Source organism: Python bivittatus, unplaced genomic scaffold (genome assembly GCF_059951505.1).
Source record: "Python bivittatus isolate LINGU-HERP-01145 unplaced genomic scaffold, Pbiv_v1 ctg000610_np1212, whole genome shotgun sequence".
NCBI classification, from domain to species: Eukaryota; Metazoa; Chordata; class Lepidosauria; order Squamata; family Pythonidae; genus Python; species Python bivittatus.
The window spans coordinates 21,259,481-21,276,765 of record NW_028277088.1 but is presented as its reverse complement, the minus strand read 5'-3'; the positions used below and the strand labels follow the sequence as shown (position 1 = coordinate 21,276,765).

At 39.9% G+C, this 17,285-nt stretch overlaps 1 protein-coding gene and 1 long non-coding RNA gene across 5 annotated transcripts in view; one reads left to right on the top strand and one right to left on the bottom strand.

Moving 5' to 3' along the window:
- LOC148214576 (uncharacterized) overlaps positions 1 to 8,137 on the bottom strand; it is a 77,879-nt gene extending 69,742 nt beyond the window's left edge. The window contains exons 1-2 of one of the 2 annotated variants that reach the window (XR_015797803.1): positions 8,036 to 8,069; positions 1,506 to 1,569 (exon numbers count right to left, since the gene is read on the bottom strand). This is a non-coding gene — a long non-coding RNA (uncharacterized LOC148214576). Of the gene's footprint in view, positions 1 to 1,505; positions 1,570 to 8,035 lie in introns of both variants that reach the window. The other variant, XR_015797802.1, reaches the window with a different exon arrangement.
- Positions 220 to 17,285, top strand: part of STEAP4 (STEAP4 metalloreductase) — a 25,268-nt gene continuing 8,202 nt past the window's right edge. Inside the window, exons 1-3 of one of the 3 annotated variants that reach the window (XM_088150503.1) lie at positions 2,394 to 2,477; positions 6,933 to 7,021; positions 8,913 to 9,015. Coding sequence is in view for 1 of the 3 variants with exons in the window: in XM_088150502.1 (XP_088006628.1) it covers positions 2,358 to 2,477 (120 nt within the window). In the remaining 2 variants the exon portion in view is untranslated. Of the gene's footprint in view, positions 370 to 2,350; positions 2,478 to 6,932; positions 7,022 to 8,912; positions 9,016 to 17,285 lie in introns of those variants that run through there. The other 2 variants (XM_088150502.1, XM_025166705.2) reach the window with 2 other exon arrangements.

Sequence of the window (17,285 nt, the reverse complement as noted above, 5' to 3'; positions counted from 1 at the left end):
TAGGACACCAACATTAGTACTTGCTTTTCCAAGAAACTGAAAATGGTATTTTGTACATCTCCGTAGAACAATTTATGATAGAAACAATGGAATCAGGCCAACAGCCTATACAATTCAGTAATGTCTAGTACAGATGTGTAAGTTGGTGTACATCTGGTAAAGGCAGCCCATGTTCTCAAATATATATAGCTCTTAACTTACCAAATATATTTTGAATTTTACATATTTTTGTACAGATTTTATGAATTTATACTTTTACATGCTTTTCTAGGGGGACGCGGTGGCGCAGCGGCTTAATGAAGCTGAAAGTTGCCGGCCAGAAATGGTCGAAGCTTCAGCGGTTCGAGTCCAGCCTTCGCGTTAAACAGGGTGAGCTCCTGTTTCCTCCCCAGTTCCTGTCAACCCAACAGGTCAAAAACTCATGTGAGTAGATAAATGGGGACTCTCACTTTGGTGGGAGGAAAAATGCTGGCGGCGCCTTGCAAAAAGGAGTTGGGAGCAATTGCCGGTAAGCGCGAAAAAAAAACCGTGCGTGCCCGAAAAGGGTGCGAAGCAACGGAAGCCTCCTGCGCTCGCCAGCTGGGCTCTGCCCTAGGAAGGAGGCTCTGGCAAACCACTTCCGAAAAACAATTGCCTTGAAAACTGCAAGGACTCGTCCAAGCCGTCACTGCAGGGTCAGCAATGACTGAGCGCAGACAAAAAAAAAAAAAAATGCTTTTCTAGGTCAGGATGGTAGACAGCAGCAGACTCCTTCAATTGCTGCCACCCCTGTTGGAGCAAAGTCTATTTTAAGATAGCACGGTATCTTGAAAAAGAAAGAAAGAAATCCATGGTATGTTTGGGTTTTGTTAACTGCTGTAGTGAATAGCCTTACCATTGATTTACGTCTTTTTCCAAACACACAGACAAAAAGTACAAAGTATAACCGTAGCAGTTTCAGCATACTGTACACTTTCTGTCTAGAAAGCCATTATCTTGGAAAGTTTGGTACACTCATGTGGTCCAACCAAGTGCAGCACACCTAGCATACCGTGTCTCTTTCATCCACCTCTTTGCTGCAAGTGGGGTAGCAGGAGACTGTCCTATAACAGAAATGTGGTTATGGTCTCCTAAGGGGCACCATTTCAGATCTGAGTGAAAAATCCGTAAGTAAGAAACAAGAGTGGAAGCTGTAGGAGATATTAAAGGTTCAACTGTAATAAGTTGAATAATTTAAGGCTATCCATTCATTTATTTTTCTGCAAGAAAAAGATTCAGACTTCAGGCATGACGACTTAAGGCAAGGACCACCCATTTTGAAGGGCACAAGTGTTCAGATTTCAACTTTCTCTGTCAGACCATTCTATCTCACAAGGTTGTTATATGGATAAAATTAGAAGTGGGGCTATGTTCTCTGCCTTGAGTTTTGCAGAGGAAAAGTGGAATATAAAATCGCATCAGACAAAAAATAAGTAAAGGAGCCAAAGGAATAATCACACACAATTTAGAATTACCATATGTCTTACCTTATGGAAGACAGTTAGTTCTTCATTTAAAGTATCTGCTGCTCAAGGGCTGTGTAGTCTACAACTAGTTCAGGATGAAGAATTGTAAGAAGAGAGGTTTTGTATGAGTCTATCTCTTCAGGTACATGCCTCTTGCTTGCAGTTTATATTGCACTGTATTTCTATTTAAACTATACTGGTTGTTCCTAAATGCGCATCTATATGAAGGGTTCCCAACATTTTGGGGCTGTTACTCACATTTGACTGGGGGCAGGAGGGACATTCAAAGAAAATAGTTGCTCTGGGTGGGCTCGGTTGTCCACAAAATGCCACAGGGTACTAATAGTCTCCAGCCTATGTTTTTCTTTCTTTCTGCAGCCATGTACCATTTTTATTTTTTAAGGACTAAATGGTAGAATGGGGCAGGAGTGCTGGCAAGAAAGTGTCTGCAGACACATGGCTGCCTACAGGAGCCAGATAGGAAAGTTCATTATACAAACCAGCACATGTCAGTGTCAAGCAAATATGTGTTCTCCTTCATCTTCTTTCTAAGCAATCCTTTCCCTTTAAAAACAACAGAACTGAAAAGGCAAACAGGACTGTTCTTGTGGTCAGACTATTGTCTTTTTGTCTTTCAAGAACATAACAAGAGAGGGAAGGTTGAACAAGAGCAGGCAAGGCACCAAGAGCTTGACACTTCTCACTGCGTAGAGGAAGAAGCCCTGACCAAGCCTTGCCCAATGACAAGAACCGGATTTTCCCCAAGACCTTTGTTGGGAAATTCTGTCTCCATTCTTAAATGTACAGGCTTGCAAAATCAGAGCTCTTCCCCCATTCACCCTCCCTTTCCTGTTTCTTCGCTCCAGCTGATATATGGCCAGGAATCACTACAGACTTCCCCACTCTGTCCTAAGCAAGCAGAAGCTGCTGTGTGCCTCCAGGCAGATACTACTTCCCTTTATTGACTCAGAAAGCGGGGGGGAACAGTGCAAGGTAAGTTTTCATTTAAAACAGAGGCAAAGTCACAAAAAGAACTATGCAGGTTTTCCCAATGGGCAATTCTGGCTCGCAGGTGAACTTTTAGAAAGCATTTCCCCCCAAATTAATCTTTGTTGCAAAGCCATTGCCATGTGGCAGATGGAATGATCTTACTTCTGCTGACCTAGGTGAGAAATGTAGAAAAAAGGGAAAGTTTCAACTTTTTTATGGCCCTGCAAAATATGAAAAGCTGACATAAGTTGTGGATTAGAAATTATGTTGTGTGATTGACTAAGAATCCTGGGCCACCTTAAAGACTAATAAAGATTCTACAGAACTGGCTTTTTAAGGATTACTGTCCACTTCATCAGATGCAGGCAGGATTTCTCTCGTTGCACTTTTGAAACAGAAAACAGCCCACGCAGAATTGGAAAAAGAAAGATAACAAGGAAAATGCAGGCAGCCTCTTCCTCTGTGCTGCTTGTCTAAACCCGTTTGCCCATACAGTGGCTTCAACCATGTGATGTTTAGCAAAGGTGCCAAAAATAAATCAATGAAAAAGACATTGTTTAATGTTGTTAGAAAAAAGAACAGCCCATGTCTTACAAGATTGCCAAAATTCACTGTAGTTCAGCATTTTCAGTAGAAATAAGAAATGTGTCAATATCATGAGATTTTAGCAAATAATGCTAATAATACGAATCCTAATAATACAGTGTCACACATGTACTGGTGTCCAGAAATGCTGTATTGTCAACCCTTGGAATGGCTACTTGCAAAGGTGCTTTTCCCATTTCCTTTCAGAAAAGCTGCATGGTAACATTGCATGGGTCTGCAAGAGCAGGGTTTTTATTTGTGTGGTCCCCAGGACAGAAAGTTTAATTTGCTTTGTTGCACAGAAAAGAAAAGAATAAAGGCTGTGTGTTCTTTTTAAAATATTGAAAGGCCCAGGAGAAGAATGTTCATTTAAGCTGCCATCCCTTATTCCCACTATACTCCAGGTCAAGTGTAACCTTACTCGTCCATTATTTTTTAGGTCCATTTGAGGTGAAGGGACCAAACTAATGACAAAAAGTTGGGATTAGTTTTGCTATTTTGAATGAAAACTGTTGATCCATCTATTTATTTCAAATACTGAACCTACTTTGTACTAGCCCCCCTTAATAGGCAGTTCCCTACCCTACCCCCCATAAGCAGTGAATCCATATTTTCCAAAATTAGGTCCTAGATTTGAAATCTATTCAGAATGGGTGAAAACTGCCAATTAATTATTCTGTCCTGAGAAGTTCATTTGACTCCATCCAATGTAATGGAATAGCCAGAGTCTCCTTTTACATGGCAAAGGAATGAACATATGGACCCTCTTCACATGCCAGCCAAATATGTGGTCAACATGGCCTAAGACTAGCCTTTTGACCCTGCAACATATTCTTTAAATGTGTGGGGTGTGTTGTCCAAACCTCCTTAATTTATTTGCCATCAGGTCAAACTAATCAAAGCTGTGCTTTCTCAGGTTAGTCTCTTTGGGTTGATCTGGGCTTCCACCCAAATAAAATGTGTGCAGGGTTGGAATTCATCCTAAAACAACAAATCTAGGTATGGTTTTCGGAAAGCTGTCCAGAGAGTTTTTCTTCCTTTAAACAAACTGAAACAGGTACCATGCTCTTTCTGGGTTGGATTCAGGCTCAAATAGTTGCTGTTAATCTCCATTGTAAATGGTTGGACTTAAACCAGAATGAAGCTAAGTTTTGTCCCATTGGATTCACTGAGATCTACATCAGGTATCTAATTCAGATCCAGCCCACTCTAGTTAAAATGTTTGCTTTCTGTGAAGCATATTGAGTACACCTTAAGTATTTATGAAAAAATATTATTTTAACAAATCTTGAGTATTAAGACTCACTTGATGAAAAGGGGATTTAGACAAACTCTTAGAATATGAGACTACAAAGGGCTACTGTAGTCACAGTGGCAATCAAAACTTTGGAATCAGTGCAAAAAGACATTGAACTAGATAAGCCTTTGGCTAGCTCAGGCATAGCTTCTCTAGGCTTATTCTTATTGGCAGGTACTGAGACAGCCCAGGAGTTGGAAGAAGTAAGTAGGGAGTCTCTCTCCACATTTTAGTGGGCTGTTTATCTCCCACAAAAGGAGACGACCACTATCAATTTATATGGAAGCTGCTGATAGAGAAGGATGTGAAGCAGCTTATACCAAGGCAGGTTGTCAATGCACCTTGTGTAGTTTTTGTCTGCAGCTTTACGGGGCATACTTTTCTCTGTTACATGCCTAGGGGGTACAAAGGGCATAGGTGTGGCCATTATGACATCATCAGAATGGGCAAGGCTGAACTTTTTGGAATTGTTCATTTGGGATTTGGGGTGGTGCTGATGGGGACGGTTGAAGTCTTGAAGGAGTTAAAGAAGTATTTTAAGTCATGACATTTGTATGCCTTAAACTCTGCAGATTTTAAGACATTCATATCATCCCTTTAACCTACCTCCGTTCCCCAGTAAAAAGTATTTCAGCCCCACCCAACTGGGCGTTCTGGAGAATGCAAAAAAAGGTTCTAGGAACCCAGCTGGGGTTTTGGAGGATGCAAAAAAAGATCCAATGTAGCCCAAGAACCACAGGTTACTTATCCCTATTTGACAGCAGCACTCTCAGATTTCTAGGACCATTTTCCAACTCTGCTTGAAGTGAATGGAGATGATGCCATGTTGTTGGCTCAGAAATTAAATTTGCTGTGAATGTTAGATAGACTGTATGAAGCAACGAGCAATATGGATCTTAAAATTATGCATCAAAGCCCAAGGTAGTTATGAATGCAGTGGGAGTGGAACACTTAAGAAATGTGGGTGGTTAAAACAAGAAGAGACAAGATGAAGAATGAATGGCTGCTGAATGAATGGGGATTGAATTCAAAATGACAAGTAAAAAGTAGTTTAAAATGATTTGGTCATATGGGGAGCAAATGAATGAGAACAGACATAGAACAAATACATAGAGAATAGGTCAAGACGAAGCGGAAGACCAAGAAAGTCATGGCTGGATGGAAGTAATGAGGACCTTAAAAGAAGTGAAATTTAAAGGACAATGTTTTTACACAAAGGCAATGTGTAAAATCATGTGTGGATATGATGGAAATAAATACGGTTTTACAAGGATAAAAAGTCATAGTCAGGCATAGTAAATGGTATTGGTGTAAACTAGTTTTAGTTAACTTTTATTTTTATTAACTAATTTCTTTGTCTTATGATTTCTTACTCATTTTCTGTACTCTCCATAATGTTGCTTATCCTGATAGACAATAGTCTGATGGGAATGTATGTCTGTACCTGGAGTTGTTGGTACCGAATTTGGAGTTTCCACATGCAATGTATGTGTTTTACCACTGAACTACAGTTCCATCTTGAAGGTCTTCTTATTTATTTTGCAACAAACTCAGAAGTTATTCTGTACCCTGAGCAAACATAGAAAAGTGTTTTAGAGCTTCTCTTCATAAGTCTCCAGTTTAATTTCTCCTCTTTTTCTGTTCTTCTAAACTCACAAAAAATACATTTCAAATGCTTGCAACATTTTTAATAATGTAATTTTAAAAAATAACAGAAAGAATGACATTATTTTTAAGAAGGGAAAAGTCAGAGAGATATGACCTTTCCAAACACCTAGATGAGTTGCCAGGGGTGATTTAGTGTAGTCTGAAACAATAATAACAAGGAAAACATTCCAATTGCACACTAAAACATTTCCATGCAATGTCAAGGAACAATCATGACTCCCTATACACAAAAAGTCCTTAATAAGTGCACATTCTTCAGACCAGAAACATTCTTCAAAACTACTTCATAATGAATGCTTAAGGGGATTTTCAAGATCCTGGTTTTTGGAAAGTTCTATGATGCATGAAAATGCTGAAAATGCTAAAAAAAAAAAATAGTTTCTGTATAGTTGGATGATGAGTTTTGAGCTTAAACACCAAGCCTCTTGCCTACTACATATATAAACATACGATATGCACCAGAGGGATGTGTTACAAAGCTTACATTAATCAATCGATCAATCATATGGAAGAGAAAGCAGAACTATATGAAACAACTGAAAGAACCATTTTAAATCTGGTGTGCAGAGCTAAGCCCAGATGTTTTGCTACCTGAGACAAAAAACAAGATGATGAGCTTCCTATTCCAAAGACAGAAGTAGACAAAGGGGACGTCTTCTCCCACACTTGAGGAAGCAAGCTAGTTTATATACATGCCAACACTGTCGGTCTTCAATAGCAGTGAAGTAGGAGACTGAAACTGATGCCCTAGCTTTCCAATGATTGCTCCATGATGCAAATGTATAATAGAAGAGCCAGCCCAGCTAATCTTGTGAAAACAGCTGCAGACTTAACTTGGTTAACTAGGTTAACAGAGTTAACCTAACAGAGGACACATAGGCATAGCACCTCCTCTTCGTCTCTTGCAGGAACCTACCCTTCCATCAAACTGGAATGAATCTGACTTGAGGATTCCACCCATTCTTTAAGCAGTAGCATAACTTTATTGAAAAAAAAGGTAAGATACACTTACACTATTTTATCTCACTCTTTTATCTTTACTTTATCTTACCTTACTTTATCTTATTTTACTGTATCTTACGTTATTTCATTTTATTGTATCTTATTGTGGCTGGTGCCCATTGTTTTGATATGGTCAATTGACTAATCAGTGAAGTTATACTACTACAGCACTACCATTCTTTAAGCAAGTGAATATGCCAGGTTTACTTGGAGAAGCAATGTCCAGATATGAAGATTTTGTAATTGACTGGTCCTATTCATTGGAGCACTGAAAAAAGCTCTTGCTGTCGGCTTAGTAATTTGCTTGCAGGGGAAAGGAGGAGCAAAAAAAAAAAAAACACACCCTTCTTACTGTGATTTTTGTCATTCAGCACAACAGGCACAAAAGCAATAAGTATCAACATACATTCCTGGCCAGCAAAAGATGCCCCTGGTGTCTTTTCCAGGGTACAGTCTGGCCAATTCAGAGCTCTGTATTGCAAGAGAACAATTAATCTAGATCCATGTTTGTTGGTTAAGTACAGGATGTCATTCTTTGGTGGCTCTTTTACGCCCTGGCAATAGTTTCCCCAGCTGAGAATCTATTTTTTTGTAGAGGGGGATCAGATGCCTGGAGCTCTCCTATGTTTCCCAGGAGTTCCCATTCAGGTTCCATTCCCTCACTTGGTTTGTTGATCTGGGCCCTTAGATTTGGTGTCCCCTCTTTCTTCTCTTCCCATCTATGGGCTTGAATAGACTTTTTAGTTAGTGTCATCATGGAGCATCTGGCTTCAGAGAGTGGCTCAATCTCTGCGTGGTCAGTAAGCTGGTTTGAGGTCAAGCTACAGTGAAGGATGAGGGAGTTTTTACAGGCCTGATTAGAAGCCAGGCTGCAGTTTCTTTTGCCTTTAGTTTTTTCTCTGTCATCAGCTTCTGTCTGTCATCACCCTCATCCTTCCACCCATCCTTCCTCCCTTATCAGTGCAGCCTTTCAGCCCAGCAGGCATCAGAAAATACTCAAGAGGCTTACCTTCAAGGAGCCTGATGTTCCTCCCTTCAAAAGAAAGAGATTGGCATAGAACAAAAAGAATTATGATGGGTTGACGATGATGACTGATGACTATTATTAAATCAAAATCATGTGGCTGAGGGGAATCTGCTCTCCTGCTCTCTTCAGTCACACAGTTACTCTAAAAAAGTTGGTCTGGATTCTTTCCAAATCCTGCCTCGTTAAAAACACTTCAGATCCCTGAACTGGACTGTTAAATACTATGAGATAGCAAAGGTCTCTGACAAAGTGAGATCTTGGAACACTGTCACAATAGTTGGAAAACTAAATGGGGAAGGCTTGGTATCATGTACCTTCATATGATGCATATGATCATAATTGTTCTGAAATGTTAAAAGATATAGCATAGGAACCTAGATGCCATTCTACTTGCACACTGTACGTATAACGAGGGTGGAATCATGCAGATGCAAAGACACAATTCAGTTTGTCCTGCTCAGGCCATATGTCATCTCCCTCTTCCTTCAAATTTCCTGATCAAGTACTGGAATCTTCAGCAAGATTGGAAAGGAGCTCATGCCTTATTTTGCATTGTGGTTCTTATTCTCTAGAAACATGGCATTGCTTCCCTAGATTTTTTTTAAAGCACAAACCAGTTCAACAAGATCCTCCAACAATGTAGGAGGGTGATTCCAGTCAAATCTATAATTAAAGCATACAAATGTGGAGCGAGCACTCACCACAGATCTCTGTTTATAGCACAGCACCTGGAAATTAAGGGATGAGTTATGCTTTACCAGAAATTACACTTATAATGACCAGGTATAAAACAGGCCTTGACTTACTTTGAATAGTTGTACTAAAGACAGCGTTTCAGGAACGCTTCTTTTCTCACCAGAGTTACAGGAACCCTGCCCAATTTTCCTGGCTACAGCAATCAACACTCTGCAACAATCCTTAATGTGGGGAAAACCTACACCCTGACAAGGCTAATCAACACGGTGAGTCAGCTATCACTCGACTCATGCTACCAAACTTATTACTGGCAACCTACCCCATTTTGCATGCTCTTGCCGGATTAAAGTAGGAAACTGTACATGAAAATAGAAAACCCTAAAATAAATTTAAACATCATTTTTAAAAAATAACCCTCCCCCCAAAAAACAGACGAAAAGAACCTAGCCCTAATCAAGTAAATGACACCATCCTGCTCCCTTTTTGTTATCATTCCTCAGGCTGTTCTGGAATGTCAGTCACCAAGAATTTAGATCCCCATATATCAATTATGCTAGTAAATTTGCTTGCTAGTGACTATTGAGTATGAACCACCATCATCCTCACTGGCTGTGAACTATGGGACACTATAGTCCAATGCAGCTAGAATACACAGAATTGACTTTTGCTAATTAAAGCAGAAGACAGGAAAATTCCCCTCTCCTTCCCATGTATAGGGACCAGTAGTTGAATCTGCCTTCAGCACTGGCAAGGCAGCTTAGGGGATCCATGGCAGCTCTAACACAGGTCTATCCTCCATTAACTTGCTCCCACTCTGCAGCCACCACCCCATATCTTCTGCTTGAGACAGTTGCATTACTATGCCCAATGGTAGGACTGGCACTGAGAGAATGACATCGTTAATTTGTGAATTTGCATTGTAGCAATGCCATCAGTTTTAACTGTTTAGTCATTTCTGCAGTCATAAAAATGCAGCTAACTTAAGCAACTGAAATTGAAATAATAGATCAAACATTCCAAAAACAATTATTAATGCCCTGTTTATCAGTTGGTACAGCTATTTTGTTTGTGAATACCTATGCCTTTCTTTTATGATTGCCTATCTATCTCAATAATCAAGGGAACCAGCTTCCACCACCATTCACACCCAGCGAGGGTGAGCTCCTCCCAGATGTTCCCTGGGAAAATGACTATTCTGCTGTTGTACCTGGCTTCCTCCAGAAATACTTGCTGCCTAGGTGCAGGCTGTTCTCCTCTCCACAGAAGAAGGCCTCATTGTTTTCTGTCCAAATCTCAGCCACAGAGCCAAGTTCTTGAGTTAGCTGCCAAATCTTTCCATCTATGTTTTCTCAGATTACAGCAGAAGAATGTTTTTGATCTGAGAATATAAGAGGTTATGTGGTGCACTTTAAGCCTTAGTGGAGAATTGAAAAGTGTACAATGATATATTCTTATTCTTGTGCACTATTTATTTATTTATATTTCAAATTTGTCACTGCCCATCTCATTGTGGAGTGACTCTGGGCGGTTTACAGTAAAAATAGAATAAACATGAATTAAAATAGATAAATATTAATTCATTAAAATATGCTAAAAACAAACTTTCTTTATAATATTTCCAAGAGGCTGGTGTTAATTAGGTATATTAATTAGGTAATTAAACAAACAAACAAACCAGCAAGTAAAATTAAAATAAAATGAAGTTTTTGTTTATTGATTTTATTTATTTATTTATTTATTGTATTTATATGGCCGCCCATCTCACATAAAAGTTGATGGGCTAACTGACCCCTGTGTACCTTAACGTGTAATACATTTTAGCAAGCTAAAGAAATTGAACAGATGTTGCAAGTGAGCTTTTAAAATGTTTGTTTTTACTTTGCATGAGAGAAGGGCATCAATATTTGGCCATTTTGTTTCTAAGAACCATCTTATCATTAAGGATGATTGAATTTGTATTATGCTCCGTCACGGATTCATTTAATGCAGGCAGAGTGAGGCAGCTCCCTTGTTATGAGAAGGCAGAAAATTAATTGTTCATTTATACTTAATGTATTTTTACAGGGATGGAGTAGAAAAGAGGCTTGTGGGATGTTTTCATTTGGGTACCATAATCATTTGAGAGGCCTGGTGGGGCCCCACCCTTTATGGTTCCGTCTCAGCCAGTTAGAAATGTACCCTGCCACTTCCCTCTTTCGCAAAATCTCTTTCCTTTTATTACCTTAGAAAGGGTTCAGCCTTAGGTTTGAATTGTACGACACAATGCTAAACAGTTCGAATTCGAATTCTAATTTACAGGGTTTCTAGCATTAGTTTAAAAGCTAGCTATTGTAATCACGGTGAAGGGAAGCTTTCACAAAAGCAGAGAGGAGAGAAGGAAAAGCAGCTTATAACAGCGTTCCCCAACCTGATACTCAATGACCTGAAGTCCAGCTCCAACACAGCTGGAGGCACCAGTCTGGAGAAGTCTGGTTAAGATGTCACAAGCATTAGATGAGTTTCAGAGTAGACTCTGACAAAGTATATTTCCTTGATGTTTCTTCTTTAATTTCCTACATTAGTTCTCTTCAGAGCAGTTCTTATGCAATGTCTGATGCTGTTCAGCGCCATGAGCTTACGCGGTGTGTTTTTGCAGGCACTTTACCAACTTTTGCTGGCAACACGACTCAGTTGCAACATCAGGGAAAACGCCTCTTGTGGAAAACTCCAGGGGTGTTTCTTAACTGTTCAGGAAAACTGCTGTTTGTTTGTTCTAGGACTCTGGTCATTTTAGACCCTAGCTGGCAAGAGTAATGCTCCTTAGCAACTAAACTTGCTCTTAGTTCCATTGTTCAATCCAGTGTTAGATATCATGACTTGCAATGGGTTTGTCTTTAAGAGGCAAACAATCTTAAAATCAGAATCTTGCGTAAAGCTGCCATTTATTGTGGGAACTGGGGACAGAAATTGCCCCACTGAACGCTCATGCACAATCAATCTGTTAAACTTGAAGGCAAGTGGGGAGGATTTGCAGCTCTCCAGATGTTGCAGGTGTACATCTCCCAGCAGTTTCAGCTGGTATCTTTAATGGTGAGGGATGTTGAGAATTGTTGGGAGGTTCAAAGATCTTTGACCCCTGAGTCACATGAAGAGATGCAAAGAAAGAATGGAAGAAAGATACTCCACTATGTAAAAAAAAAAGGCATGATTGAACAAAAGGAGGAAAAGTCTAATCATAAATACAGGTAGTCCCCAGTTTAAGAATGAGTTCTATTCCCAAGGTCTGTCCTTAAGTCAAATTTGTATGTAAGCCAGAACAGTATTATTGTATAATACTGTATAAGTAGTATTGTGTAATGAACTCAAACCATTGTGTATTTAACTTAAATTTTGCTACAATAGGCTCTGTTCTTACCTAAGGGTCATCTGTAACCCGGGCGTTCTTAACCTGAGGACTACCTGTCCTCTACCTTTTTTGCGATGGAATGTGTATCCTGCCCCTCCCTTTCTGACTCCACTCTTTATCCTTAAAGCCTGACTCCACCTTTGAAACTGCCAGCACCTTACAGAATCCTTCGTAAGTCGCTGTGCAGATGACAGGACTGGATTAACACTTGATTCTTTTAAACTCTGAACAGTTCAGCAACTCTGGAAATGCAAGAGAAACTATTCAACTTTTCAGCTTGACCATATATATTTACGGTAAAGGATTTAGTTGGTTGGATTTGCAGCTCTTTCAGTAGTTTGCTATGATTTAGGCAACATTAAGTGCATCTTTTTGTGGTTCATGCTTCATATGCCTGAAGAAGCAGTTTTAGTGTTCTCTTGATAAAAGGCAGAGATGTGAAGGGTAGAATAGCTGTGTAGCCATGGGGGAGGAATTATCACCTCTAACAATACGTTTTATCTGTTCTGTCAAAATTTGCAGTGCAGAGTTTTCTTGCTGAAAGCAAAAGACTGAATTTCCTTGAAAATATAAATTACAGTGATAATTTGCTGCATTACTACCCTGGTCCTTTGATTCTTCTCATCACATGTGCTCCATAATATGCGAGTTTTTATAATTCATGGCGCACTAATTTTATTTTAGAGGTCTATCTACCTATCTCCCCAGATACAGCAGTACCAGAAAATAAAACAAAATTAGGGTATAAATGAGGGAAAAACAAGGGGGGGGGGGGATTGTAAACTTCTTTTCTGAACAAAAGGAATAAAAATGCAGTTTACTTTGTTTTTACAAGTCGGTCAAAAAATGGAGAGGGCGCACTGGAAGTTGAAGCATTTTGTGTGTGTGTATATATGAGCATTCTGAAAGCAAGAATCTGACTTGAGCAAAGATTAGTGAAGCAGGCTTTATAATTATAACAGAAAGGAGATTTATGTACAGGAAATACATTATTCAGTTGGCAAAGCTTAGCAGATAGCTGATTACCTCCTACCAGAAGAGTCAAAGTACATGTGCTCTAGGCATGAGTGCCTGGGAAGAAAGGCCAAAGGAAGTGACCTCAGATTAGCAGTCTCTTATGCAAAGAACAGGCAGAGTGACAGACAAAGAGGAGGCCCAGAGTAACTCTTTATCTACACCTTACTGCTCCCTTCTAGTCATGAGGTCATGACTACTGATGTCACTGGCCTTTGGATTTGCACCTCCAAAAGGACAGCCATGGAAGTTCTCCAGATATGCCTCCTAAGTTTATGTGCTGTAGTGTCTGTCTTGTGTTGCATGTGCTACTTCGTCTGTCTTGCATTTCCTACGCTGGTCTCCTGTATCAGGTGTGGGCAATTCACACCCATCCAGAGATGAGGTAAGATTCAGCCGCCAGTGCTCAGCTGACAACCCATTCAACTGTAGCAGATGGATGGCAAAAGAAGGGTCATCTTGTGCTTTGCCTCAGGCAGCACGGTTTCATCTGGCTCATTTGCTTAGATGGCAGTCCTACCAACTGCTGGCTTCCCATTAAGATCCCACTTGGAAATTTGCTTTGAACAAGGAAAGGCAGTTCTAAATAAATTAATAACTGGCTTGGCTAGTAAGCATGGACATGACACCATTTTTTAAACCCTGGCATTAACCAAATGTGAAACAGCCACCTTTTGGAGGGTAAGGAAAGCAAAGATTACAAGATCTGCAATAAAGCTTAAATATCAAGCCCCCTTTTTTGGAAGCCTGGAGCAGCAAAACACAACCACCCACCATTGTCCTCCCCAGCTAATGGTCTCTGTTGGCTAGGAGAGCATTGGGGTATGTGAAGGTTCCTCTTAAGACCTTTCATTGGTCAATGACTGAATAAAGTTTCTGTCTGTCTGTCCTCTTAAGACCAGGCAGAAAGCTGCTGTCAGTGAGTCTATAAATAAATTGGCCATTTGTGAAGGTAGAGGGAGGAATCAGCTCCACCGTGGAAGTGGCTTGGCTTTATGCTCTTTGGGATCATATCTACAATGGAAGGACAAGAAATAAATCTGTATAGAGGCAGTGTCAGGCCCAGCCCAAGAACAATGGTAAAACAGTTGAGTAAAGTTCCTTTATTTACTTACACCTTATAGACAGAATCTTGCCAGACTAAATCTATACTACTGCAACAAGCGGATATACCCTGGGAGGTTCTAGGGAGTGAGTATTCTGAACCTCTTTCGCTTCTCATGCTCCCCCTGCAGACTGTGTTGCCTTTTGTCTCCTTTCCCCTCCTGGAATGCACCCCCTCCTTCCTGATAGCCTTGCTCTCTCACATCATCTTCCCCTTTGTAGATACATTCCATCACAGATAGGTATGGATACATGTATGGACAAATAAAGCACTGCTAATAGTTGATGACCAACTTTCTCCCAGATTATTTTTGAACCAGAAATGAATCAGACAGTGCATCATGTAAAAGCTGACATGAAACAAAAGGGTGAAAATAGGACATACACCAGTGTACCCATAGTATAATCTGCAGCAGCTCAAATCTGTTGAAGTTTCTCCATAGTGGGCCGCAAACCGTTGGTCTGGCCAGGATATGCCATTAAAGAAAGGATCAGAAGTGCTCAGCTTAATGAGACTAGGTGGAACTGAATGAACAAGTGACAAGTAGTTCCAGACTGCTTCATGTAGAGTCAAGGTTCTGTTAAGTGATTCCCTCCAAATGACTAGAATTAAGAGTTTAATATACAGCCTTAATGTTGCAACTTTATGTAATTCATCCATAAAGCAATTCATCCTGTTGTACCCTATGTCTAATATTAGGCCCCAAACGCAAATTCAAAATCAAAGTTACCCTTGATAATTGCTTCCTGATGTTAGCCACCCAAGATGATTCCAACCTGCTCTTTTGACAAAAGATTGAAAAGATAGGCCATCAATTGCCTTTTAATTGATTTGGACTTCAACATCCATCACCCTCAGACAGCATGGCCAATGATGGCGGATTATGGAAGTTGCAGTCCCAAATTTCTGAAAATTACCCATCTGATTTAATCAGTCAAATTAAATTGATTTGTAAGGTTATCTTTTATAAGGTTATTTGACATCAAGTGTGACTCAATGGAGCATTTACCTTTCATTTATAAAAACTGCAAATAACATTTATAGTTATTTCTGACTGATTCTCACACAGAAAGAAGGGCATATCTTTCTGAAGATGGGATTGCCTGTAATGTATTCAAGCATGCTGTAGTAACAAACTTATTAAAATTCCATTTTTACTTTCCCTCCTGCAGACTTCTATGCCACCCAAGAAAGTTATCTTTACTGTATAATTCTTGAAAATGAGGACACTTGGAATGAATGGAAGTGCCTTCTGCCTGTACAAATGTGTTGCTGGCTCTAAGTAAATGAAACATTTAAAAAAAAAATACCCTACTTTGAGGGTATTTGTGTGGAATTAATACATTGTGGCAGTCCTTAAAATAGGGCAGAATAAAACAGGAATACAACAGCCTTTTGAATAGACTTGGACCTTTGCAAGCATATGGTAAACACTCTCACGAAATTTGCTTCCCAGAGTTTGTGTGGCCAGTGGCAAAATAACCATTTACGAGAAGGGGCAGCCTTTAGGTCCCCAGGATTCTCTCTGCAGCTTACTTGGCTCTTTTCTCTGTCACACTTCTAGACAAAAGGCTATTTTATCTTCTACATAGACCTGTGGAGGCCACCTGAGGTCCAAAGGCATTCTTGGAAGTAAACATTATGCTGGATATTCAACATTACAGGCTAACTTAAAATAATATTTTTTTAAAAAGTAACAGGCAGCAAGAGCCAGGGAAGTGCTAAAGGAAGTGTTCACAGACAAACAAATGCTCCCAAATACTGTTTTGAGATGTAAGGTGGGTGGGTAGGTAGGTAAGTAGGCTGGCAGGCAGGTATATGTCTGTCTGTCTGTCTGTCTGTCTGTCTGTCTGTCTATTCTATCTCTCTCTCTCTCTCTCTCTCTCTCTCTCTCTATCTATCTCTATCTATATACCTACCTACCTACCTACCTACTCAACCATCTGGTTATATGGTTATCTAGCTAACTATCTAATTTATACCCAGCTTTCTATCCATGGCACACACAAAAGTATACAATGTAGTTGGGAATTCTGTAATACCCTGAGAACAACTATGTATGGAATATGATTCCAATATAACCAGGTCAACACCTTATCCTTGAAGAAACAAAGTGAAATTCTAATTTCATAAATATTCACCCATTTGGGGAGTCCACTCTGTCAAGGATCCCTAATTTTATGGGAACACATTTTCTGATCAGAATGACCCATATTTCTGGTACAAGATTCATCACCCCAAATTCAAGAGTTACTAGCTTGCAAATAAGGGCCCTTCCCTGGCTACTGAATTCACCACCACGGTCACCATCATCATCATTCCAAATTTTCCAACAGAAGAATGATAGAGCAGTAGTTAGAAAAAGCACAGTACACAATCACTTTTGTTTCACATATTTATTCCACTTCTGTACCAGGGTACATACACATGGGCTCTTGTAAACTCAAAACCATAAAGTTACAAATAAAACCTTACTGCCATCTAGTGATAGATTTGGCATTCAGCACATCAAAATCTACAGTTCCAGGCAGTTTGCACCAGCCTAGCACAACCTGATGCCATTCAGACATGCTGAACTAAAGGTAATTCCCCCATATTTCCACCTAGCATGGAAGACTGTAGGTTGGGGGACGCCGACCTATACATTTCCATTAAAGTATTCTCAACTAGGGAAATACAATTGCTTTAATTTAGCCAGAATTGATAATGTTTTAAGAGCATAAAAGCATAATCCACCCAAGACCCATCTTATTCCAATATTTTATTTCTCACAAAATGCCTCTGGGATGCCCTTATGTAAGAGATGAAATATTTCCCTCCCCTGCAATTGGCATTTGGACAAAGGATGCTCCGACCCTGTAGGTGATACTGAGTTTCAGGATTAATGCCCTTGATGGACCTGCCTTCCATGAGGACATCCAATCCCTTTTTAAAGGAGTTTAAAGGGACTCCATTAAAGGGACTGCATTTAAAGGAGTTCTTACAGATGCCTCATTTTTAAAATATTTAACCTAACTGTGCTGATGGTAACC